The 27604-nt window shown below is 42.3% G+C and overlaps 1 protein-coding gene across 1 annotated transcript in view; it reads left to right on the forward strand.

Annotated features, from left to right (window-relative positions):
- The first annotated feature begins 1106 nt into the window (after nt 1-1106).
- The window catches only part of CD244 (CD244 molecule), a 31129-nt gene continuing 4631 nt past the window's right edge, over nt 1107-27604 (forward strand). Inside the window, exons 1-5 of the mRNA XM_069479198.1 lie at nt 1107-1242; nt 22656-22991; nt 23081-23350; nt 25173-25277; nt 25750-25817. Of these exons, the coding sequence (XP_069335299.1) occupies nt 1107-1242; nt 22656-22991; nt 23081-23350; nt 25173-25277; nt 25750-25817 (915 nt within the window). The remainder of the gene's footprint in view (nt 1243-22655; nt 22992-23080; nt 23351-25172; nt 25278-25749; nt 25818-27604) is intronic.

A 27604-nucleotide genomic window follows, 5' to 3' on the forward strand; every position in this document is an offset into this window, starting at 1 on the left:
AAGGAGGCCCAGCGGGGGCTGATGCCCCTCAGGAAGATCAGAGCCCGGAGCCTCCAGCAGTGCCACTTACATGGTCACCTGGGCCTGGGTCTCCAAGGGGCTCCTGAGAGCTCTGACACTCTAAGTCAGATGGGACAGGCTGGCAGGGGGTTGGCAGGTCCTTGAGAGGAGCATCTGGCCCTGCCAGCAGCAATCCAGGCAGGCTTGGGCAAGGAGATTCTTTCCTATTGGCTTCAATTTACCTTTCTGTGTAGTGGGGAGAAAAGCCTCCTTCCAGGTGCCTTTAAGGGCAAAGGAAACCTCATCCTCTAATTGGGGAGTGAGAGGAGAAGCAGCCCCAAGGCAGCTGGGTGGTTCTGGAGCTCAGAGACGGCAGATAGATCCCTGAGGCAGGAAAGCTGGGAGGTGGGGTCAGATCAGCAGCCAGACAGAGCCCGGTCCTCCATCTCCTCAGCTCCTCCAGCCGCCCAGAGGCCACAGGGCCTGGGACCCATTAGGGAAATGCTGGCTTCTGGCAGGAGAAGGAGACAATAAGAGGAGGCTTCACAGCAAACCTAAAGCTGTCAGCTGGGCACTGAGCCATCTAAAGCTTACTCTGGGAGACCTCAGCTGAAGGCTGCTCCCCTCTTCCTTCAACCCTGGGGTCCAGGATGCTCTGAGACATGGATCTTGCATTTAGATCAGCAACTCTGCGAGGGGCTTTGTGGATGGGGAGGGGCTTTGTGAGAGGAGGGCACACGCTGGGCACCAAGGGAGGAAACTGAGGCACAGTGTACGGTTGGTGCAAGGCTGAGTAGAAGTCCGATATGGAATAAAGTCCCAAGCCGGGGTACTCGGTTTAAACATTCTTGTGTCTGCCAGGAAGACCCAGTCAAGGCTCAGGTGGACTCAGCCTTGGCAAGGAAACTGGCAGCCTAGGGCAGAGCATGAAGAGAAGGGAGCGGCAAGGGCGCTCTGGAGCCTGGGGCTCGTGGGGGTGGCCTGGTGGGACCCTGTGACGCAGGATTCTAGGCTAGAGAGCTAGGGTGGAACCTGGTCCAATTAGCCTGGAAAGTGGCTCAGAAACCTGAAGGAGGACTGATGAGATTTGGTGCCTGTCTTTGGGGATGAGAGGGACAGAAGCAGAAGCTGACCCTGAGGTTGTGAGCCTGTGTAACAGAGGACGCTGCCCCCTCCATCCCCAAGCCCAGGGCTTCAGCTCCGTGTCTGGCTGGCCCTGCGGCCCATTGCAGGGAGAAGCTGGTGAGTGACTCCTTGGGCACAGGGAGGGATGGACTTTGGTCTTCCTGAGCTTCTCCGTCCTCTTGCTATGTCCTGTATCTGGGGGGCTGGACTGGTGCAGCTGAATGAAGCTTCTCTGTTTCTTTCAATTTTTGAACTTCTTTTTTTTTTTTTTTTTTTTTTTTTTGAGACAGAGTCTCACTCTGTTGCCCAGGCTAGAGTGAGTGCCGTGGCGTCAGCCTAGCTCACAGCAACCTCAAACTCCTGAGCTCAAGCGATCCTCCTGTCTCAGCCTCCCGAGTAGCTGGGACTACAGGCATGCGCCACCATGCCCAGCTCATTTTTTCTATATATATTTTTAGCTGTCCATATAATTTCTTTCTATTTTTAGTAGAGATGGGGTCTCGCTCTTGCTCAGGCTGGTCTCGAACTCCTGAGCTCAAACGATCCGCCCACCTCGGCCTCCCAGAGAGCTAGGATTACAGGCGTGAGCCACCGCGCCCGGCCTACAATTTTTGAACTTCTTAGTTTCAAATCATTGCAGAGTTCCAGAGAAGGTGCAAGAATAGTACAAATTCTTGTATTTCCTTCACCTAGATTTACCAGTTAAAGTTTTATCACATTTGCTTTATTTTTTTCTTAGCATATATACATGTATATATCTAAATTTATAATAATAATTATTTTTGCGGGACCATTTATGAATAAGTTGCAAACATCATGTCCCTTTACTGCTAAATATTTTAGCACTTATCTCCTGTAAGCAAGGACATTCTCATATTGTTTTAGCACAATCATGAAATTTAGTAAATTTAACACTAATACAATCAAATATGTGGTACATATTCAAATATTACCAATTGTCCCAATAATGTGCTTTATGGCATGTTTTTTCATGATCCAGGATCCAGTCAGGATCATGTATGACATTCAGTTATGTTTCTCCAATCATCTTCCGTCTGCAACCATACTTTTTAACCCTTCTCCATCTTTCATGACATTGCATTTTTGAAGAGTATAAGCCAGTGGCTTTGTGCAGGGTTCCTTAATATGACTTGTCTGTTGTTTCTTTATATGAGTCAGGTGATCACATGCATTTGGGGCAGGAATACCACAAAAGTGATGCTCTGCCTTTCTCACTGCATCCCATTGGGACACATATGATGAGAGTGAATTTTTTTAAAAAACTTTGTTTACTGAAAAGTTTAATATGCATACTACTTTTTTGTTTTGTTTTGTTTGTTTTGAGACAGGGTCTTGCTCTGTCATCCAAGATGGAGTGCAGTCGCATGATCACAGCTCACTGCAACCTTGAACCCCTGGGCTCAAATGATCCTCCTGTGTCAGCCTTCTGAATAGCTGGGACTACAAGCGGGTACCACCATGCCATTCTAATTTTTAAATTGTAGAGATGGGGTACTGCTACGTTGCCCAGGCTGGTTTCAAACACCAGACCTGAAGTGATCCTCCTGCTTTGGCCTCCCAAAATGTTGGGATTACAGGCGTGAGCCACCTTGCCCGGCCGTGCATACTATTAATATTTATGTAAGATGCACATATCACTCTTGAGTTTTGCAAAAATCTTCCAAAGGCTTCTCTTTTTAGGCAAAGTAAAAGTCACGCATTTTATGATGGCCTAAGTTACCTGGTCACTGGGACTCCCTCCCCTTCATCTCTCCTCTTGCTCACGGCACTTCAGCCACGTTGGTGCTGGTCCTCGAGCACGCTTCCTGTTAGGGGTTTGTACCCCAGTGTTCTCTTCCCGGAATGCTGCTCCCTCATTGGCCATGTAGCTTGCTCTCTAACCCGCTCAGGGTTTTGCTCAAATACCACCTTCCTAGTGATGCCTTCCCCATGAAAATGTCCCACCATCCTGCAACCCCTTATCTCTCTCTCCACTTAATTTTTCTTCATTGTCCTTATCTCCATTTTATGTTCTATCCTGTTTACTTATTTATTTTATTTTCTGTCTCCCAGTCTCCTCTTCAGCCTATGAGAGTGTAAGTTCCTTGAGGTTTTGGTCTGTTTTGTCACCACTGTATCCTCAGCATCTAGAGTAGTACCTGGCACCAGAAGGCCCTCAGGAAATATTTATTTTCACACCAACATCCCTCCCTTTATTCTCATTCCTTCCCTGGATGTGATTTGAGCAGCTCTGTACCAGGCACTGGGCCAGGTATTAAGGACTCAGTGGTGCATAAGTCCAGGGCCCCTTTGTTCACAGAGCCTACAGTCTTCTGAATCAGTATATATTTATAGTTGTGATGAGTGCACGGCACAGTGCCTAACACAGTAGATGTTCAAACATGTTTGTTGAGTGAATAAGTGAATTTTATTCAGGCATCATAGGGGCAGTCTGGCACAATTTGGGGTCAGATATATTGGGGAGTGGGGACCTTCCAATCACTGTCCACATGGGCCAGGTGTGGTGGCTCACACCTGTAATTCCAGCCCTTTGGAAGGTCAAGGCAGGAGGATTCCTTGAACCCAGGAGGTTGAGACCAGCCTGGGCAACATAGCCATACCCCATCTCTATGAAGAATAAAAAAATAAGCCAGGTGTGGTGGCACACACCTGTAGTTCCAACTACTCAGGAGGCTGAGGTGGGAGGATTGCTTGAGCATGGGACTTCAAGATTACAGTGAGGTATGATTGTACCACTGCACTTAAGCCTGGGTGATAGACTGAGACCCTGTTTCACAAAAACCAAAAAACAAAAATGAAAAAAGCCCAGCTCACGGGAATAGGCCTGGGCCCTAAAATTCATTTTGGACCCTAAATTCAGGTTTTGGTTGTCCATTCCTAGGAATCGCAAAGGCCACTCTAGAATCTGTGAAACCCCAGAGGCTTTGGAGCCTGGGGTGAGACATGTCGGACAAGAAAAGGGCAGGGACATCTCACAGATTAGCTCTCAGAGTTGCGACAATTTGCATAGATGTGTAGAAACTTTCACTTCTCAGGGAGGGGTCTCTAATTGCAGCTGCTTTGGCTGGAATCCAGGCAAGCTCTAGGAAGGCTGGAGTTGTTTTTACTCATCTCTTCTTCATTGCACTTCCCCTCAAACAAAGGGTGAATGGCGAAATAGCTGGGCATGGGGGAGAGGTCCGACTCAGAGAAGCCCAGGCTGCAGCACCATTTTGAAGGGAATCCATCTCTCTAAAAATCAGTCTAGGGATAGCCAGACCATTGTCTTTATGATCTAATCTTTTTAATTGAAGTGCAACATGTATACAGAAAAGTGCACAAAATTATAAATGTACCTCTTAATGACTTATTGTTAAATGAACACACTCTTGTATCTACCACTTGTTCTGTCCCATTCATTGTCTCCTTCCTCTACCACAAATCTAACCTCTGCTCTGACTTCTAACATTTACCTGTATATAAATGGAATCCTGTGGTATGTACTCCTGTGTCTGGCTTGTTTTGCTCAACATTCTATGAGATTTATCTCTGTTACTACTTATAGCTGATCATTTTCATGGCTGTATAATATTTCATTGTATGACAATACCATGGTTTTCTCACTCATGCTATTACTGATGAACCTTTGGCTTGTTTCCAGTTTTTTTTTTAATTTTTTTTTGCTATTATAATAATGCTGCTATGAGCCTTTCGTACATGCATGTCTGTTGAGTATGTCTCTGGATATTAGTCCCCTGTCAGATGAATTATGGGCAAATATTTTCTGTAGGAGACTTTTTTTTTTTTCATTTCAGAGTATTACAGGGGTACAAACACTTTGGTTACATACATTGCCTTTGTACCACCTGAGTCAGAGCTACAAGCGTGCCCATTCCCCAGATAGCTACATCCCCTCCTTCCCTCCTACCTGCCTGACACCTTATGAGTGTTATTTCCATATTTGCATATAAGTGCTGATCAATTAGTACCAATTTAATGGTGAGTACATGTGGTGCTGGTTTTTCCATTCTTGTGATATTTCACTTAGAAGAGTGGGCTCCAGCTCCATCCAGGATAATACAGGAGGTAGTTCACCAATTTTTTATGGCTGAGAAGTACTCCATGGTATACATATACCACATTTTATTAATACACTCATGTATTGATGGGCACTTGAGTTGATTTCCACATCTTTGCAATTGCGAATTGTGCTGCCATAAACATTTTAGTGCTGATTTTTTTTTAAAGCATGTCTTTTTTTCCTCTGGGTAGATACCCAGTACTGACATTGCTGGATCAAATAGTAGGTCTACTTTTAGTTCTTTGAGGTATTTCTGTACTACTTTCCATAGAGGTTGTACTACTTTACATTCCCACCAGCACCGTATGAGTGTTCCTATCTCTCTGCATTCATGGCAATGTTTGTTGTTTTGAGATTTTTTGATAAAAGCCATTCTCACTGGAGTTCAGTGATATCTCATTGTGGTTTTGATTTGCATTTCCCTGATGATTAGACATGTTGAACATTTTTTCATATGTTTGTTGGCCATTGGTCTCTCTTCTTTTGAAAAGTTTCTGTTCATGTACTTTGCATACTTTTTAATAGGGTTGTTTGATTTTTTTCTTGCTGATTTTCCTGAGTTCTATATAAATTCTAGTTATCAGCCCATTACCAGATGTATAGCATGCAAATATTTTCTCCCATTCTGCAGATTGTCTATTCATTCTAGTGATAGTTTCTTTGGCTGTGCAGAAGCTTTTTAATTTGATCAGGTCCTATTTATTTATTTTTGTTGTTGCTGTGATTGCTTTTGGGGTCTTCTTCATAAATCCTTTGCCTAGGCTGATATTTACTATATAAGAGTTTTTCCAACATTTTCTTCCAGAATTTTTATGGTTTCAATGTCTTAGGTTTAAGTCTGTTATCCATTGTGAGTTGATTTTTGAGAGAGGTGAGAGGTGTGGATCCTGCTTCAGACTTCTACATGTGGCTATCCAATTTTCCCAGCACTACTTATTGAATAGGGATTCTTTTCCCCAGTGTATGCTTTTGTCTGCTTTGTCAAAGATCAGATGGCTAAATGAGGATGGTTTTATATCTGGGTTCTCAGTCCTGTTCCATTGATCTATGTCTCTGTTCTTGTGCCAATTCCATGCTGTTTTGGTCACTATAGCCTTGATGAGTCCTTTTTCTGGCTTTTTTTTTTTTTTTTTTTTATCATGGTGACATTAGCTTTGTAAAACTTGTTGCTTGAAGTCTGGTAAACGGATGCCTCCCAATTTGTTCTTCTGGCTTAAGGTTGCTTTTGCTATACGGTGTCTTTTCTGGTTCCATACGAAGCATAGAATGATTTTTTTCTAGATCTGTGAAAAATGATGGTGTTTTAGTAGGGATTGCATTGTACCTGTAGATCACTTTGTGTAGTATAGACATTTTAACAATGTTGATTCTGCCAATCGATGAGTATGGTATGGTTTTCCATCTGTTTATGTCCTCTGCTGTTTCTCTCCTCAGTGTTTCACAGTTCTCGCTGTAGAGGTCATTCACCTCCTTAGTTAAATATATTCCTAGGTATTTTATTTTCTTTCTTATTATTGTGAAAGGTACTGAGTCCTTGATTTGGTTCTCAGTTTGACTGTTGTTAGTGTATATGAATGCTACTGATTTGTGTGCATTGATTTTATAACCTGAAACTTTGCTGAGTTTATTTATCATATCCAGTATTCTCTTGGCAGAATCTTTGGGGTTTTCGTGATATAAGATCATAGGGTCAGCAAAGAGTGATAGCTTGACCTCTTCTGCCCCCATTTTGATGCCCTTGATTTCCTTCTCTTGTCTGATTGCTCTGGGTAGGACTTCTAGCACCATGTTGAGTAGAAGTGGTGATAGAGGGCAACCTTGTCTGGTTCCAGTACTAAGCAGGAATGCTTTCAATTTTTCCAAATTCAGTATGATGTTGGCTGTGGGTTTGTCACATATGTCTTTTATCATTTTGAGGTAAGTCCTGTATATACCTATTTTGTTAAGCATTCTTATCATAAAAGGGTGCTGAATTTTGTTGAATGCTTTTTCTGAATATATTGAGAGGATCACATGGTCTTTGATTTTACTTCTATTTATGTATGAATTACATTTATAGATCTGAATATGTTGAATGATCCCTGCATCTCTGGGATGAAGCCCACTTTGTCATGACGGATTATTTTTTTGATGAGCAGTTTTATTCAGTTTGCTGGGATTTTATAGAGAATTTTTGCATCTACATTCATAAGGAATATTGGTGTGTAGTTTTCTTTTTTTTTATGAGTCTTTTTTCTGGCTTTCTTTTTTTTTTTTTTATCATGGTGACATTAGCTTTGTAAAACTTGTTGGGGAGGATTACTTCCTTTTTGATGTTATGGAATGTCTTCTGCAGGATAGGCACCAGTTATTTGTAGGTTTGGTAAAATTTGGGTGTAAAACTATCTGGTCTAGGGCTTTTTTTTGTGAAAGGTTTTTTATTACTGTTTCAATTTCGGTACTTGATATTGGTCTGTTTGGAAATGCTATTATTCTAATATTTCTTCCTGATTGAGCCTAGGAAGGCTATGTGTTTTTAAGAATTTGTCCGTTTCCTCCACTTTTAAAGTTTATGTGCATAGAGATTTTTATAATATTCAGAGACGATATTTTGTATTTCTGTGGTATCAGTTGTAATTTCTCCTTTTTCATTCTCTATTGAGCTTATTAGAGTCCTTTCTTTTCTGCTTCTGGTTAATCTAGCAAGAGGCATGCAAATTTTGTTTATCCTTTCAAAGAATCAACTTTTTGTTTCATTAATCTTCCATAGAGTTCCTTTGTGGTCGATTTCATTGAGTTCTGCTCTGATCTTGGTTGGTTCTTTTCTTCTGCTGGGTTTGGGATTGGTTTGCTCATCCTCTTCCACTTCTTTGAGATGATTCATTAGATTATTGATTTCTGTTCTTTCTGTCTTTCTATCACAGGCATTTAAGTTATGAATTTTCCTCTCAGGACTGCTTTAGCTGTGTCCCATGGATTTTGATAACCTGTGTCCCCTTTATCATTTCCTTCAAAGAACCTTTTGATTTCCTTCTTAATTTACTCCTTGACCTGACTATCATTCAGCAGTATGTTGTTTAGTTTCCATGACTTTTTGTAGAAATGTGTGTTTCTGTTGGAGTTTATTTCTAATTTTATTCCACTGTGATCTGAGAAGATGCATGGTATAATTGGTACTTTTTTAAATGTGTTGAGACACATTTGTGACCTAGGATGTGGTCAATCTTAAAGAATGTCCCATGAGCTGATGAGAAAAAGGTATATTCAGTGGTTTCGGGGTAGAATGTTATATAAACGTCTGTTAGGCTCATTTGTTCTGGAGGTCTTTTTAAGTCCATTGTTTCTTTGTTTATTTTCTGTTTGGAGGATATGCCCTGTTTCCATGGGTGTTCTTTTCACTCTCTTGATTGTTTTCTTTGCTGTGCACAAAACTTTTCATTTGATATAACCCCAGTTGTTTATTTTTTCTTTTGTTGCTGTGCTTTTGAGGTCTCATTCATAAAATCTTTTACCAGCTCTTACTATATTCTAAGAACTATGCAAGGTTTTGTGAGGAAAACAAGGATGAAACAGATGTTGATTTTATCCTTAAGAATCTTTCAGGCAGACGAAAGTAACAACTACAAGAGAAGACAGAAAATGCAAAGTGTCATTAACAGGCAAGATATATTTAGAGGAAAAAGGGAATTAAGAAGATGGAGATTCCTTCTAGGTAAGGAAACAGGAGAACTGGCCTTGCATAATAAATAAGAGTTTAGGAGGTAGGGATAAAGTATAAGGACAGTCTGAGCAGAGAAAATGGACTAGAAAAGCAGGGGAAACATGATATTTGAATGTGAAAATGAAAGGCAGATGCACTTGTTATTTTGGAGAAAGGTAGTATTATAAATGAGATGATTTGGTTAACTACTACTAGGAGTAGGACATGAAATAGTAAATTTTGGTAGAGGTAAGGAGGTTGTTTTGCCTGAGGAGAAGAGTTAATATGGTCAGTATGAAGCTAAATTGAGAGGAAAGGAGGAGAAGTGGGGCATGGGCCCTGCAGGATACTTTATTTGTTCTCCTATTTTTCCTTGATTAGGGCTAGCCCTGCCCCAGCATTTTTGGGCTCTCACTGGGCTGCATTCACTCAGTCCCCAGCAGGTACCCCTTTTTTTCCCTCTACCCTAAGCCTGGTAGCACAAGCCCAAGCTGAGAAAACCTTTAGTTGGCTGGTGGAAGTTCTGCTTTCTCTGAGACCTTTCCCTGCCCCTTCTCCTGGTTGCTCAAGCCTCACACCTTCCTCTGACCAGCAGGTGCAGGTTGGAGAAAGCTGAGCAACTCTGGGCCCTTTGGGACTTTGGAGCCTGCAGCTCTTGCTTGTGGGGTCAGGGCTGAGTGGGACTCAGGGCTGGTTCTGATCATCCCATTGACTGCCCTCCATATTTGTTGTCCATTTTTTCCTGAGGCTACAGTGGAGTTCATTGACTGTCCTCTGCCCTCCCTCTGCAGAGTTACTGTTTCAACTCACCCATTCTTAACCACCGGAAAAGGGCCCTCGAAGCTGTAGCAATAGCAACAGCTAGCAATAGCAACAGCAGTGGCAGAGGCGCTGGCGCCTTCCCTGACTACCGGAATCTGCTGTGGCCTGTTTCCTCTGAACAATGGGCACTTATTGCCTGGCCCCCTTTCATCTCTCACTAAGCATGTGAGAACTTGTTATCTTCTCATGCTGGCCTTTCTTCTCTCCCCATTTGGTGTGTATACCCCCCTGGGACAGGGACTGAGGTCTTCTTTATCAGCCACAATGCTTAGTACGTGTATCAGTACCACAACCCCACCCCTGCTCCTGTCCCCTTCCAGTCCATCCATGGACACTCTCTCCAACCATCTTCATCCTTCCCACACCTGACTGTTGAGGGCTGCAGGAGAAAATTCAACAAAAAAGGGAAGGTATAGATTTACAGCTTCCAAGCTTAGCTGGGCCCCCAGTGTCCTGGGAATCCTTGTTTCTGGTCCATGGATTTTCCCATCCCCCAAAAGTGATTCTACACCTTCACCATCTCTTCAAGGCACTATGAACCATCACAGCCTCTACAAGCCAACAACCTCCTTCTCTAAGAAAACAGGCACCTGTTAGGGCTTTTGCCAGCCTTGCCAACAACTCCCCAAGGCCTTATCTACTCCTTTAAATGACCACGTTTGCCTCTGTTCAGAGCAAGGGTGCTCTTGTCATGTTCTTGACTAACATGTCCTTCTTTGTATGCTCTGGGCACTACAGCTTTGTCCAGGAGGTCGTCTGGGGCATGCCTGGTCTTTCTCCAACTCCTCCTATTCTGCTGGCTTTTCTCCCTTAGTTCATTTTCTTCCCATTGGAAGAACCAAACCAATCACCCAAACAACATCTAGTGTTCATCTTAGCTCCTCCTTAATTGCAGACAAACCCATCTTAAGAGTATAAACTGATATAATATTACATAAAAATAAAATAAAATACAATCATATAATTTAAAAAGTGATCCCAAAGGCAGTATAGCATCAACACTGTAGATCACACCTTAGATTCTTTTTATTTATTTATTTTTTGAGACAAGGTCTCATTCTGTCACCCAGGCTAGAGTGCAGTGGAGCAATCATAGCTCACTGAAGCCTCCATCTCCTGGGCTCAAGTGGTCCTCCCACCTCACCCTCCTTAGTAGCAAGGACTACAGGCATGTGCCAATGCACCCGGCTAATTATTTTTATTTTTGTTTTTTTAAAGACAGGGTCTTGTTATGTTGCCCAGGCTGGTCTCAAACTCCTGGCCTCAAGTGATCTTCTTGCCTCAGCCTTCTGAGTCACTGGGATTACAGGCATGAGCCACAGCTGATTCTTTAAGTATTTAACAGTTTGGTCAATAACTTCACCATTTTCCTGTATAACCCATTCAATTTTGTGATAGCAGAGAACTACATTCTTCTACATAGGGCTTACGTTCTGATTGACTAGTGGTTATATGGGAGTTTGCTTACATTTTAGGTACATTTTCATATTTATGCTAGCTCTCACAATTATATAAAAGGTAAAAATAAAATAAAACCACCACCAAACCTTTAAAAATTAAGGTCATGTGCTGTCATCCCAGGCTTCAAAGTGCTGGAGAAGGTGGGTTTGCTCCATCCTTACCAGACCCACAAGCCAGAATTGTGGGTGCCCTTTCCCTGCGGCTGCTCTGCCTGCAATACCCCCTTCCCTAGGCCTTTCTCCATCCACCAGGCAGGCCCTGACTCGTTCTTCCAATGGCAGCTCCTAGCCACCTCCTCTAGGCAGCCACTAACACCCCGGGCAGAGGAAGGCATGCTTTCCTTATGCCTGCATCACACCTGGGCAAACCTCCATAGCACGTTGCAAATCGTATCTTAGTTGGCTGTTTTAGGTCTAGCGTCCTCTAGACTGTACGCTCTTCAAGACAGGGATCAAAACTTTTCTGTTATATCTTGAGCCAGTGCCCTTAATAACCCCATTCTTAAATAGGAGTGATATTAAAAATCTACCCACAGGTATGGCATGAGCAACACGCAATTACCACAGATGCTGGCTCTGAGCAGGGTTGACAGCCTATTGATGTGTACTGCCTGCGTGCACCCTCAATGCTGACTGTGCACAGCTTTCAGTATTGTCCTTACCTGCTTCTGTTTTGATTCTGCTCTTCTCTTGTTATGATTTGGCTTCTATTTCTTATTTACAATCCTGCTCTACCCTGTGGACTTTGGTTTTGTGGCAAGTACTTCTGGCTCCCATGTTGGAGCCCTTAGAGTTGGCTTGTCTTATGGCTCTTGGCATTTCCTCCTGTGAAATATTCTGGATCCATCTGTAGTCTCAGCCTGTTAATGCTTTAGGTGGGGTGGAGCTCTGGATTCCTGTCACTTAGCCCAGTGCCTGGTTAATGGACTGTATCCATTGATGTGGCTCCCTCTCTATGGGGCCTTACCCTTGACCCTGCACATGACTAAAACTGCCATTGCTAGTTAACCCTGTTGGGTGTTTCATTTTTTTCACCCTTTTCCACTTGCTTGTTATATGTGAGGGGCACATCCATCTTTCTGTGTAACAAACATTCTATTCAAAACTCTCTTCTCCACCCCACTTGCCTGGGCTAGTTTCTTGAAAGTAATTTGATTGACTTATCTTCTTCCTTTTCCATAGGCCTAGAAAGTGATTTCCCATTTGTAGGAGATGAAGTCTTGCCACACATACCTATTTCTTTGCAAATCACTAAGACCATCTTTCTTAGTTCTTCTATCCCTAATATTTTGCATAAAGTTTTTATCTTCTTCTTAGTCCCTTGTCCCCAGAACTTGCTATTGCACCTACCTGGAATGTTTTTCTTCTAGCTCTTCCCATGGCTAGATCTTTCATATATTTCATTTCTTAGCTGAGATGTCGCCTCCTCAAGGAGTTCTTCCCTGGCTGTGAATCTAAAGAAATCCCCACACTCCACCAGCCACTCTGTCGTATCACCTTTTAAAACTCCCTTCCTAGCACTTATGCCTCACTGAAAGAACCTTAAGTTTAATTTTTTGCTTATTGAGAGTGGGAATCTTATCTCTCTTGCCTATCCCTAGATGCTAACCCCAATGCTTAGAGAGTGGTTCTCACTGGGGACGCTTTTGCCCCCCAGGGGACATTTGACAATGTCTGAAGACAGTGGGAGCAGGGGTGCTACTGGCGTCTAGTGGATAGAGGCCAGGAATACTGCTAAACATCTGTGCAATGCACAGCACAACCCCCACCCCCAATACACACAACAAGGAATTACCAGGCTCCAGATATCAAGTGCCGAGGTTAAGAAATCCTGCCTTAGAGCAGCATCTGACACACAGAGAGAGTCCAATAAATATCTGTTGAATGTAGGGCTGAGTAATCATCTCATCTGCTCAGAGGGTCTCAGTTACTCTTATAGATGCACCTATAACCTAGGTTTAGGGCATTTTCTTTACCAATCTATAAATTTGTCTTATCCACTTTCTTCTTTGTTTTACTTATGTAAGTTTTATGATCCACTGATTTTTGTTTTATGTCATTTGAAACTTAGAATCAGGAAGAATTTTCTGATATTTAGCAAAGAGTTGGGTTTAGCTAAGAGGTGAGTGATTTCACTCTTGCTGTGGTCGTATTTCCACAGTGGCAACATTATACTTTGCTCTTATTGAAGTACAACTTTCCTCATTTAATGGTCAGAAGAATTCTATGAGAGGTAGTCATTACTCCTTTTTTATTTTTTATACTTTTTAATATAGATAGATCTTGTACTAATATGCAAAAATTTAAGTGAACAGCTTGATGAACTCTTATATATGTAGGTACATATTACCACTATCCACATCAAGAGGTGAAAGATTTCTAGCTCCCCAACAGGTCTTTGTGCCATCTCCAAATTGATATCCCCCCTAAAGGTAACCAACATTCTAACCTCTTTCACCATAGATTAGTTTTTCCTGATTTCATGTTCCCTTTATATGAAATTTCATATAAATGGAATCATTCACTGTGTACTCTTTTGTGTCTGGCTTCTTTACTAATCATCACGCTGGTGAGATTCATCCGTGTTATTGCCAAAAAGGTAGTTTATTCTTTTTCATTACTTTATAGTATTCCCTGTAAGAATATAACATGATCTACTTACTCATCTAATGATGATATTTGGGTTGTTTCTATTTTGAATTAGCTTGACTAAAGCCATTACTAACACTCTTGTACATATTTTTAGTGGGCATAAACACAAGATTTTCTTGAGTATGTACTCATTCTCCTAGAACATAGGGTATATGTAGGTTTAATTTTAGGAGATATTGTAAAACAATTTTCCAAAGTGCTTGTACCAGTTTACACTCCCACTGACAATAAATGAGTCTTACTTGCTCCTCATCTCTGCCAACACTTGGAACTTTCAGTCCTTTAAATATTAACCATTTTGGGGGGATGTGGAATCTCATTGTTCTCTGATAACTAATGATGTTGGGTATCTTTTTGCATGCTTATTGGACATTTGGATATCCTCTGCTTAAGTCTTTTGCCTTTTCTATTTTTTGGTTGAATTGTCAGTCTATTGCTTATTGATTTGGAGGAATTATATATATATTCTGGATATGAGTCCTTCATCAAATACATGTATTGCAAACATTTTCTCCCAGACTGTGGCTTGTCTTTACACTCTCCAAATGTTGTCTTTCACCAAACAGAAGGTCTAAGTTTTAACAGAGCCCAGTTTATCAATCTTCTGTCATGGTTGGTGGTTAGAAATGTTTTTCTGTTCTGTTAAAAATGTCTTGTCTACCTCAAGGCATAGAAGATATTCTTCTGTGCTTTTTTCTAGAAGCTTGATAGGTTAGCATTCACATTTAAATTTGTGATCTGTTTTGAATTAAGTTTTGTATATGGTGTCAGGGAGATGTCAAGACTTATTTTTTTTTTTTTTCCTAACAGATATTCAACTGACCCAACACCATTTGTTGAAAAGATCAGGTATCTGTGCATCTGTGATCCTGGCATGCAACTTCTAAAATCCTTAGAAACTCCAAAGTGATGTCTTTTTGTATGCTAATGAGTTGACTGATGGCTGGTAGCCCTAGGTTGGGGCTGGTAACTGGAAAGTCCAAGGCAGGATTAGAAGGTTGGTACTTTCAGCCCAACCTCAACTTTGAAAGAGGGGAAAAAGGCTGAAGGTTAAGTTGGTCACCATTGGCCAATGGTGTAATCATTCATGCTTGTACAATGAAGCCTCCATAAAGACCCAAAAGGTCTAGAGAGCTGAACATGTGGAGGTTCCTGAAGGGTGGTGGCCCTGGGAGGGCACAGAAGTTCTATACCTCTTCCCCTATATGTTGCTCTATGCATTTATTAATCTATATCTTTTGTGATATCCTTTATGATAAACAAGTAAACATAAGTGTTTCCCTGAGTTCTGTGAGCTGCTCTAGCAAATTAATCAAACCTACAAAGGAGGTCATGGAAACCCCAATATATAGGCAGTTGGTCAGAAGCACAGGTAAAACAACCTGGAGTTTGCAACTGGTATCTGAAGTGGGGGCAGTCTTGGTAACTTAGCCCTCAACCTGTGGGCTCTGATGCTATTTCCAGGTAGATAGCGTCAGAATTAAACTGAATTAGAGGACACCCAGCTGGTGTCTACTGCAGAATTGCTTGCTTGCTTGATGTGTGGGGAAAACCTCCCACACCTTGGTCACAGAATTCTTCTTCTGTGTTTATTCTTGCAGTGTGAGAGCAGAGGAAAACCAGTCAGTATTTTTCTCATACACAAGGTCTATTTCTAGATTGTTATATTCCACTATTTTTCTACCCTTTTAACATTGGATTCTATTTTAATTTCTTTTTTTTTTTTGTAATTTTTTTTTTTTTGAGACAGACTCTCACTCTGTGCCTGGGCTAGAGTGCCGTGGCGTCAGCCTAGCTCACAGCAACCTCAGACTCCTGGGGTCAAGCAATCCTACTGGCTCGGCCTCCCAAGTAGCTGGGACTACAGGCATGCGCCACCATGCCCGGCTAATTTTTTCTATATATATTTTTAGTTGTCCAGATAATCTCTTTCTATTTTTAGTAGAGATGGGACCTCGCTCTTGTTCAGGCTGGTCTTGAACTCCTGAGCTTAAACGATCCGCCCGCCTCAGCCTCCCAGAGTGCTAGAATTACAGGCGTGAGCCACCCTGCCTGGCCACTATTTTAATTTCCAATGTTTTATAATAAGTCTTGATATTGGATAGTGAAAGTGTTCTTCAAGATTGCCTTGGCTATTTTAGGTACTACATTTCCAGATAAATTTTAGAATAAATTTGTCATTTGCTATAAAAATAACTTGTTAGAATTTTTATTGGAATTCTGTTGAATCTATAATTTAGGAAGAATTGACATCTTAGCAACATTAAGTCTTCCAATAAAAAGCATGATTTTAGACAAGGTAGCATGAGAAAAAAAAAAAAAGGAAAAATTCAAAGTAATTGTATAACCCAGCATTTTTTAGCTCTTTAAATTTTTCTTAGAAATCTCTTGCTGTACTATATGTGTAGATCTTAAATATTTCTTGTTGAATTCATTTCTAGGTATTTTAATTTTTTTGTGCTATTGCAAATCGTATTGTTTTCAAAGTTGCATTTTCTATCTATTTGCACTAATGTGTAGAAATACAAATGATTTTTGTATATTGACCTGATATCCAGCAATCCTGCCAAACTGACATATACATTCAAATAGTTTCTCATATATTTCTCTGGATTTTCTATATACACAGTTGTATCATCTGTGAACAATAACAGTTTTATGTATTCATTTCCAATTTTTATTACTTTTATTTTCCTTGCTTTGTTGAATTAGCTATGACTTCTGGTACAATGCTGATTAAAAGAGGTAATCATGGAATCCTTTTCTTGTTCCTGAACTCAGGAGGAAAGCATTCTATATTTTATCACTAAATATGATGTTAGCTGTATGTTTTTGGTAGATATTATTTATCGGATTAAGAAAGTTCCTTTCTATTCCTAGTTGGCTGAAAGTGTTTTTAAAATCATGAATGTGTATTGAATGTTAACAAATGTCTCTTCTGCACATATTGAGACAATCATTTTATTTTTTCATTTTATTGTGTTACTATGGTGAATTACATTCATGGATTTTAAAAATGCTAATAAATCTTGGCAGGGGGCAGTGACTCATGCCTATAATTCTAGCACTCTGGGAGGCCTGTTGGGAGGATTGCTTGAGGCCAGGAGTTCAAGACCAGCCTGAACAAGAGCAAGACCCCAAGTCTACAAAAAAATAGAAAAATTAGCCAGGCGTAGTGGTGCGCACCTCTAGTCCCAGCCACTCAGGAAGCTGAGACTGCAGGATCACTGGAACCCAGGAGTTTGAGGTTGCAGTGAGCTATGATGACACCACTGCACTCTACCCCAGGCGACAGAGTGAGACCCTGTCTCAAAACAGAAAAAAAAAGGCTAATAAACCTTGAATACTTGGGACAAATCTCAATTGTTCAGGTTGTATTATTTTATTTATGTACTATTATATTCAGTTTGCTAACATTCAGTTTTCAATGATGTTCATGAGACATTTTGGCCTGTGACTTTTCTTTCTCGTTATATTTTTGTCAAATTTTGCTATCAGAGTTTTACTGGCCTCAAAAAATAGTTTCTGTTCTGTGGAACAGATTGGTACTAATTTGTAAATGTTTGGAAAAATCACTAGTGAAGTTGTCTGAGCCTAGAGTTTTGTAGAAAGATTTTAATGTATGAATTCAATTTCTTTAATAGATACAGAACTCTTCAGAATTTCTGCATCTTCCTATGTCAGTATTGGTATGTTGTATTTTCTAAGAAATTTTATCCATTTAATCTGAATTTTCTAATTTATTGACATAAAGGTATTCATAATACTTTCTTATTGTCTCTTAAAATATCTGTAGGTCCTTAGTCATATTCTTCTTCCTTTCTTTCTTTCTTTACTTTCTTTCTTTTTTTCTTTTTGTAACAGATTCTTGCTCTGTGGCCAGGGCTAGAGTGCTGTGGTGTCAGCCTAGCTCACAGCAACCTCAGACTCCTGGGCTCAAGTGATCCTCCTGCCTCACCTTCCTGGGTAGCTAGCACTAAAGGAGTGTGGCACTAAAGGAGTGTGGCACCACGCCCGGCTAATTTTTTCTATTTTTAGTAGAGACCGGGTCTTACTCTTGCTTAGGGCTCAGGCTGGTCTCAAATGCCTGAGCTCAAGTGATCCAAAACAAAACAAAACAAAAAACTAAAATTCAGTAGTTTAAAATAACCATCACCTACTCAGTCAATGATTCTGCTAGTTGGTCATTTGGGTTGGGCTCAGCTAATCTGTTCTTTTGGTTTCAGCTTGCATCGCTCATGCATGTATGGTCAGCTGCCCGATTGGCTAGGGTGACTCATCTAGGAGGGCCTCAGCTGTGTTGGTTTATCTTTGCACTGTGTGATGCCTCATTTTCCAGCAGGCTATCCTAGGCTTGTTCACATGTTGGCTAGACAAGTTTCCAAGAGAACAGGTAGAAATGTGCAAGTCCTCTTCAGTCTTAAGCTTAGACCTGGCACAACATCATTTTTGCTGCATTCTATTCAGAAGGCCAGCCCAGTTACAAAAGACAGGGAAGTGGATGGACCCCTCTCTTGATAATGGGAGGGGCTGCAAAGCCACATTGCAAAGACCTGGCTATTTTTCTGTTCTATCATACTAGCTCTCTGATGAAATTCTCAAACTTGTATTTTCTTTTCTTTTCTTTTCTTTTTTTTTTTTTTTATTTCATCTTATTATGGGGGATACAGAATTTCAGGTTACATACATTGCCCATGCACCGCCTGTCCCCCCAAGTCAAAGCTCCAGGTGTGCCCGTTCCCCAGACAGTGCGAGTTGCATTCATCATGTAGGTATATACCCATCCCCTCCTCACACCCCCCACCTCAGTCTGATATCCGATTGGTATTGTTCCCAGATGTGTATTTAGGTGATGATCAGGGAAACCAATTTTCCAGTGAGTACATGTGATGCTTGTTTTTCCATTCCTGGGATACTTCACTTAATATAATGGGTTCCAACTCTCTCCAGGAGAACCATAGAGATGTCGTATCTTCATTATTTCTTATAGCTGAGTAATATTCCATGGTATACATATACCACAGTTTATTAATCCAATCATGTGTTGATGGGCATTTGGGTTGTTTCCACATCTTTGCTATTGTGAATTGTGCTGCTATAAACATTCGGGTACATGTGTCTTTGTTATAGAATGACCTAAAAACTTTGGGTGTATGCCCAATAATGGGATTGCTGCATCAAATGGTAGGTCTACTTGAATCTGTTTAAGATATCTCCATAATGCTTTCCACAGGGGTTGCACTAGTTTGCAGTCCCACCAGCAGTGTATGAGTGTTCCTGTCTCTCCACATCCACGCCAACATGTGTTGTTTTGGGTTTTTTTGATAAAGAAACCATTCTCACTGGGGTTAAGTGATATCTCATTGTGGTTTTGATTTGCATTTCCCTGATGATTAGGGATGTTGAGCATTTTTTCATATATTTGTTGGCCATTCTTATATCTTCTTTTGAGAAATTTCTATTCATGTCATTTGCCCACTTTTTGATAGGGTTGTTTGATTTTTTCTTGCTGATTTTCCTGAGTTCTAAATAGATTCTTGTTATCAGTCCTTTATCTGATGTGTAGTATGCAAAAATTTTTTCCCATTCTGTAGGTGGTCTGTTTATTCTCATGACTGTTTCTTTGGCTGTGCAGAAGCTTTTTAATTTAATCATGTCCCATTCATTTATTTTTGTTGTTGCTGTGATTGCCTTAGGGGTCCTTCTTCATAAATTCTTTGCCTAGGCCAATGTCTATAAGAGTCTTTCCTACATTTTTTTCTAGAATTCTAATCGTTTCACACCTAAGGTTTAAGTCTGTTATCCACCGTGATTTGATTTTTGTGAGAGGTGAAAGCTGTGGGTCCTGTTTCAGTCTTCTACATGTGGCTAACCAATTTTCCCAGCACCATTTATTGAATAGGGATTCTTGTCCCCAGAGTATGTTCTTGCCTGCTTTGTCAAAAATTAGGTGTCTATATAAGGATGGTTTTATATTTGGATTTTCTGTTGTGTTCCACTGGTCTGTGTCCCTGCACTTGTGCCAGTACCAGGCAGTTTTAAGAACCACAGCCTTGTAGTATAGTTTGAAGTCTGGCAAATTAATACCTCCCATTTTGTTTTTATTGCTTAAAATTGCTTTTGCTATACGGGGTCTTCTCTGATTCCATACAAAGTGTATAATTATTTTCTCTATGTCTGTGAAGAATGATGTTGGTAGTTTGATAGGGATTGCATTGAATCTTAAACATAATTATTTTAAAGTTTATGACCCATAGCTCTATTACCTAGATACTCCCTGGGGTCTGTTTCTATTGTCTATTTTTTCTTTTGGTTTTTGGACATATTTCCTCTCCTTATGCTTATTTTAAATTTCATTTTGGATATTATATATGAAAATTTATAGAAATAATTTAATGTTATCATAAATGTTCTTTTCCTCTAGGAATAATTTATATTTGCCTCTAGTCGGCAGCCAGATTAGAGTTACTAGAGATTCTAGTCTAATACAGGGTTGTGATGATTCAAGATTGAGCTTCAGTTCCTATGCAGGCTGGTCATCTCTTGTTCACTCTTACCCTTAGTGTACAACCCTTTGTGGTGCCAACACCAACTGTGATGGGCTTCAGGTATACCCACTTTCTAACAGGAGGGCCCTGAACTCCATGTTCTCTTCGTTTCTTCAATTTATTGTAAGCTCTGCTCAGCTCCTCAGCCTTTCAGCTGCCATTTATGGAATAAGAAGATGCCTCCAGGGAACAGAAGTCAAAAATGTTGGTCTTCCCTCTTTGAATTTCCTTCTTCCAGATCTTGGCCCCCTACTATTTTTGCACTTTATTAGCTCTCTGATGCCTTTAACAACACGCTTTCATATTATGTTCATTTTTCTTCTAGTTATTATCAGTAGGAAGGTTGGTTAGCGTGTCTTAACCTGGTTTTTTATCATCAGAATTAGAATTCCTTAAATGATTGTTTATCTCAACCATTAAATGCATGCTGTAGAGTGACAGTATATTCTGTTTCCAGATCATGAACTCTCTGGAATCAGGAGCCATGTCTTATACATGAAGAGGTCCTACCGCTTCAGGGTATGGGTACAGTGAGTCTCAATGAAGACTAAATAATTGATGGTGACAGTGTATGTCCTTTTTGTACATTTAGTGATTATTTTTTTCTTTCACTTTTTTTTTTCTCAGGGCCTTTGTGCAATGCTTGGTAGGTTGACCTGTTCTCATAAATATTGCTAAGACTCTTGGAGACAGAGACACAGATTCAGGGCACAGCCTCTGCTTTTGAGAAGGTTTTGGTGTGGTAATGGATAGAGCCAGTACAAGTCACATAAATATAAGTGAAGTACAAATGGGAGCCCTATATGTTTTACTTAGGCACATCTATATCAAAGAAACATACATATGTGTATATATGTTTAATAGATCTCTGGGGTACCTGTGTAGAGTTGTTACATGGATATATTGAGTAGTGGCAAAGTCTGGGCTTTCTGTGTAGCCCTCACCCAATTAGTATACATAGTACCAATTAGGTAATCAGAAATCAGGGGTGAGATGGGAAATCATTTCTCCTCCCACACCCTACTCCTGCCCTTCTCCAATGTCTATTGCTTCACTCTCTGTGTCCATGTGTACTCATTATTTATATCCCACTTATAAGTGAGAACATATGGTACTTGATTTTCTGAAAGAAACATATTTCATCAGCCCAATAGTATTACAAGTCCTTTAATTATGTACTCAGTCTCTTGGCGAAGTGCCAGGATAAAGGTGTGGCTGGGAGAAAGTGCATTTATAATGCACTGGATGTCTAGACATCCCTCTCTCTCCACTGCCCTCTTCTTAATGGCCTCCATTTTAACAGAGCCATCTGTATAACTATCCTCATCTCCTATTATCTCATCTAGACTCTCCTGACCCTCCTCAACGCACCCAGACAGACTTTTTTATTTCCTACCCCTGCTGGGCCATGCCACATAGAGTCCCTGCCACAAACAGCTGCAGGAAAGAATACTCGTCTCCATTGATTGCACCGGGCTGCTCTAGGGTATCACACCCCATATTCATTAGCTCTCATCTTGATCCCTTGAGAGAGAAGTGCTAGGATATGTCTGGGAAATGTATTTTTATTTTTCTCTTTCTAATTGTTTTTAGGGAGCATTTTTTGTGGAGACTTTTTGGTCACTAAAAAATTGGGAAATATTAATGAATAATGACTACAATCAAATGTGCCAAGTGCTACAAGAGAGGACTATGAATTCAGCTCTTTGGGAGGACAGTAGAGGGGCCATGAGTTTAGCGTGAAGAGTTAGTTTTGCTGGGGTCCAGCCATCCAGAATTTCTGGCCGTCACCACTGGCCACTATTAGTTGCCTCAGTGCTGCTTGGAGGGAGTCACATTAGATATGGTGTTTATAATATGGTGGTTAAGAATTCACCCTCTAAAGACAATCAGACTGGGTTTAAACCTCATCACTCTCATTGTGTAACTTGAGCCAGTTACTTAAGTTCTTTCTTCTTTACCTACAAACTGGGAATAAGACCCTCATATAAGGTCATTGTGAAATTAAATAGTTAAAACATATAGAGTGTCTGAAACCTGACCATCACATAGTAAATACTGAAGGGATTTAAGCTATTATTATTGGTCTCTGGACTCCTTCAGACAAGGGCCACAGAGCCTGGGGAGAGAGGGCACAGATAAGTGAAGTCCCCTCAAAGGTTCTCTTAGGTTCTGGCATCCTCCTGCTTCCCCCATCCTATTGGCTTAAGGGAAGTCACATCCAACTGTCCACATTGCTCAGGCCTGACATTCTTCCTGCCACTTTCAGCTTGGGTTCTCTTTCCTAGAATGCCCAGGTTCAACCAACCATGCGATTGGCCTCTCAGGAGTGTCTCTCCAGTTATGGCCCAACACCCCACAGACAAAGATCGACTCTGTTGAATGGAAGGTGAAGCTGACCTCACATTCAGCATATCGGAATATACTGAAGTGGGAGAATGGGTCCAATTTGAAATATGAATCTTGGACTTTGAATAATATCAGCAATAAATACAGCTTTATAATTGAGACCTTGACTCTTCTAATCAACGCAGCTGAGCAGGAGGATAGTGGCCTCTACTGCCTGGAGGTTACCAATAAGTCTGGAAAAGTTTGGAGAGCCAAGTTCAAGGTTCACGTATTTGGTGAGTCTATAGGACCATTTACCCTGTCTCTCTGATTCCTGTAGGACTTGTATTTTCAGTGCTTTTCTGATTAGAATCTCTGTTTCCAGATGAAGTTGAGAAACCCCTCCTGTGGGGGCAGGGGAAGGTCCTGGACAGAGGGAGGTGCCAAGTGTCTCTGTCCTGCTTGGTCTCCAGGGATAGCAATGTGAGCTATGCTTGGTACAGAGGGAGTGAGCTGATCAATATGACAAGGAACCTCACCATCCTGGAGAAGATTGGTGCTGATGGCACGTACATATACACCTGCAATGTCAGCAACCCTGTCAGCTGGAAAATCCAAACCCTCAACCTCACTCAGGGCTGTCAGAATGCCCCAGGTAAGTGGCGCACTTTGGGCTATAAGAGGGGCTGAAAGTGTTGGACCCCACGAGCATGCTTATGTACAAGAGAGACCTGGGTATGAGATGAGATCCCGTGGCTTCCTCCCCCAGTGCCTTGTAGCTCTTCCTCAGGGGGATCCTAACCTCTAGGCATATAGTTCCTGTAAAGTCAGGCCTGTCCTAGCCTGGGAAAAATTTTATCCCCATCTTCTGGGAGCTGCACCCTTTTCCTTCACATGGGGAATGCATAGTTGCTTGGTGAATTACAGTCCTGCAATGGCTCCCGGCCATTATTTCCTTCCTCTGAGAGGCTGATGGAGACCTGCTTTCTCCTCGTGAGTGATAACTTTCCCAAAGACATAGTCCCTCAAGAGGTAACTACACTGTACAGCAGTAGCCTGGATGGGAGCATCAGGAGGATCACAGGGATACTCTGAGAGTTCTCAGGCCATTGCTTATGCTCATCCTGAGAGTTACCTGAGTTAAATGAGCACTACTTCTTATTGGGTAGACAAAAACTTAACGTGCCATCAATGTGAACATTACAGGAAAAAAACAAAACCACATGCAGTCCCTGTCTTTAAGAAACATGCAGCCGAATTGGGGCAATAAAATTAAGTACTTGTGGGCAAAAAAAGAAACAAGACTGAGGCAATGTGTAGTGACAAGGATCCTGGCTTCTGGGTCATGTCAACAATGGCTTCATCGTTCACAAGCTCTGTGATCTCAGGCAGATTCATTAACTTTTCTGAGCCTCAATTTTTCTCTTGAGTAAAATGGGGATGATAATAAATACATCAGGGGATTGCTGTTAAGAGTAAAAGAGATGTTTGTAAAGAGCCTCGTCAGGCAGCGCTTGGGACACTTAATTCCTTTCCCTTCTTTTTTTTTTTTTTTTTTTTTGGTGAAGTAAGAGCTATTACATCCCTTCCTCTTGTTGGTTGAATTATACATCAGGCTATATGTGTGACACAAATGTTAAATGTAGACATTCAAATGAGGAAGAGCCACAAAGGCAGGAATAGTAGGAAGGTGAAACGGAAGACTTGCCTAGCACATCATAGCTACGCAATGAACATTTGTCAAGTTAAAAACAAATGAATGAATAGATGTAACATGTGCTGTGCCAGATGCTTCACATATATAGTCATCCCTTGATATCCATGGGGGACTAGTTCTAGGACCCCTCACAGATTCCAAAATCCCTTATATAAAATGGCACAGTATTTGCATATTATCTACACACATTCTCCCATACACTTTAATCATTCTAGGTTACTTATAACATCTAATACAATGTAAATGCTATGTAAATAGTTGTTATACTATATTATTTATGGAATAATGAAGAAAAAATCAGTACATATTCAGTACAGATGTAATTTTTTCCCAAATATTTCGGATCTGCAGTTGGTTGGATCCACAGACACAGAAGCCACAGATATGGTGGGCCGCCTGTATTAGATCAGGTAACTAACCCCTATAAGTAGATAGCATTATCTCCTTCTTACAGGTGAGAAAACCCGAGAGGCTCTCTAAGAGGCTCAGAAAGGTTAAATAAGTAGCACAGAGCTCACAGAGTTAGTAGTTGAGCCAGGTCTGTCAGATATTATTAATAATATCTATGCTCTGGGTATCACTCAGGGGAGGGCACACAACTGAGCAAAGAGAAAACCTTGAGGGTGACTTCACAGGACACGAGGAGATCAGCCGCACTAGAGAGGAGAGTGTGTTTTGAGGCAGCCCCTGCCGCAGACAGGTGGGAAGAAAGAAGAGGGAGAGCTCACAGTTCACTCCTTGTGCCTTCTGTATCCTGCAGAATTCAGATTTTGGCCCCTTTTGGTGACCATTGTGATTCTAATCACACTGCTCCTGGGCACCCTTGCAGGCTTCTATGTGTGGAAGAGGAAGAGGAAGCAGCCACGTAAGTGAAAGGTCCTTGAGGAGGTGCTGTTGCCTGAGGCATCAGATGCAGTGACTTGGCCCTGTGTGTGTGTGTGGGGGGGGGAATGTGTGGGAGCAGGGAGTGTTGGGGTAGGTGTGTGCATGCTTGGGGGTGAGCAAGCAGTGGCTGCTGGGCCCTGTCTCCCAGTTCCCACCTTCTGTGCTGCCTGCCAGATGTTCACAATCAGATCCCAACGTGCCTGCGGATTTCTCTGCAGGTGGCTGGTTGGGTGGGGGACTGCCTAGCCTGCTGGAGGAGGTGTGTTGGTACAGTTGCTGCCTCTGTGCTCTTTGGGTATCCTGGGAAGAGCACTCACCTGCCTCCTTTCTAGGACTTTTCTTCAGGTCTTGGCCATCTGGCATGGAGGTGGGACTTGTTAGAAACTGAAGCCTGAGCTAGAGGCCCTCTGGAGTTTTTTTCAGCTCTATTCTTTGCTTCCTTCTTCCTGCAGAGACCAGCCCTGAGGAATTTCTGACAATTTATGAAGATGTCAAGGACCCGCAGACTAGGAGAAATCAAGTATGGCATCCTGGGGGCTGGGATCTCTCTCTCAACTAGCCTGGGAGATGCCTTTTTGATGATGGCCATTTGGAGCAGGAGGACAAATAAGACTTGACAATTGTCCTCTTGACGTGATCCTCAGCCCTTCCCATCTACCTTTCTTCTGTTTCCTAGCTCTGGCCATGGGGGGAAAAAGGAAAACAAAGGGAGCAGAGAAGATGAAGGGGGGCAGGAGGGGCAATCTGGTGCAAAATCACACCTGCTGAGCAGGAGGGAGCACAGCAGGAATCAATAGCAGGGGTGGGATGCTGCCGCCTCTGCCTCCTGTGCACACCACCCCTCACGTCCTCACCTCTGCTTCCCACCAGCTGGGCTGAGTGCCAGGAGGAGTGCAGCCTTCTCATATTCATTGTGTCTGACCACAAATTCTTTTTTCCTAGCAAGTTGGAGCTTACTTTCTTGAGTCCCTTAATCGTGACCCAGGCTGGAGAGTGTGGCCAGCCAAAGCACAGCAGATCTGTAGCTGGCTCAGTAGGCTAAGTTCACAGCCTCTTAGGAAGCAGAGGCCTGAGTCTGGCTGGGGCACAGAGAGTAACCAGCTCGGCATAAAGCCTATGGATAGCAGAGCAGGCTCCTCCAGGACCCTCTCTCACTGGCTCTGTGTGGTAAACGAGTCTGCCTGTCATCCTGGGATGTAGAAGGGGAGGAAGCTGTAGAGGGTCTGCAGACACCCCTGCTGCTGGGCCTCTGAGCAGGGCAGGATGTGGTGGCAGGCCCCGGGGAAAGGCCCCAGTGGATCAGGCAGTGGCTACCACACTGCTGGTGAGAAGGGGTGGTGGCAGGTGTGGAGGAAGTGCCTTTTTCCTGCTGCCATTCCTGGTGCTTGGTGGTGGAGGCCCAGCAGCATGCAGGAAGCACACATGGCAGAGCTCTTACACCCAGATGTGCCACTCTGGGAGGCCTCAGAACAGGCAAGTGACTGCTCTCAGGTCTGGGCTCGGTCGGCATTAGGGCAGCTCCCCTTGCCGGTGTTCTTGCCCCCGCAGTGGAATATTGGGGTGAGAAAAATAAAAGACTTTGTTTCTCTTGCTGCTGCCAGGCTCTGGTACAAATTCCATGTACATCTACCCACAGTCACTGATGCCCACATACTCCCTAAAAACAGCCTTTTTTCCCCCCAAAATGAAGATGACTTTAGGAGACCAGAGGGGAAAAATAACAACTTAGAGCACCAGGATTCAGCCCTCCCTAGCCTCTCCCTGCTGTCTCTGGGTTTGAGTTTGAAGGCCTAAATCCCGAGTTTCATAGGGTCTCACTTTGGGACCCACCTCCAGTCTTTCTGGAGACACTTCACATGAGTGTAGACAGGAGAGAAAAGCAGCAAACTCCTGCTTCTTGACAGGTGCCCATGGCTCTCCAGCCTCTAGGGACAGCTGACGTTTCTCTGCTCCTTTTAGCTTCTTCTTGCTTCTGGAAGTTGAGCTTCCACCTAGTCCAGTGGGTCCTCCTGGCCTTCACCAGCTCCCCACCAGAGCCCAAACTGGCAATATGTGCTCAGGGTCAGCAGCCTGAAACACCTCCACTCCTAACCCCTGATCTACTGAGGGGCAGGAACAGACGAGGGAAGCAGGAAGGGCCTTGTGTTCCTTTTTGGCCTTGGGCCCAGGGGTCCGCCCCGCACCCAGCTGCCCAGGGCAAGCTGGCCTGGTAGGCTGCATCTAGAGAGGGGGCTTCAGTGTACTCAGTCTTTGAAATGTTTAAACCCTCTGAATGCAGTGCCCTGAGGTAAGGCTCAGATCACAGCA

The sequence above is a fragment of the Eulemur rufifrons genome, chromosome 8, assembly GCF_041146395.1.
Source record: "Eulemur rufifrons isolate Redbay chromosome 8, OSU_ERuf_1, whole genome shotgun sequence".
NCBI classification, from domain to species: domain Eukaryota; kingdom Metazoa; phylum Chordata; class Mammalia; order Primates; family Lemuridae; genus Eulemur; species Eulemur rufifrons.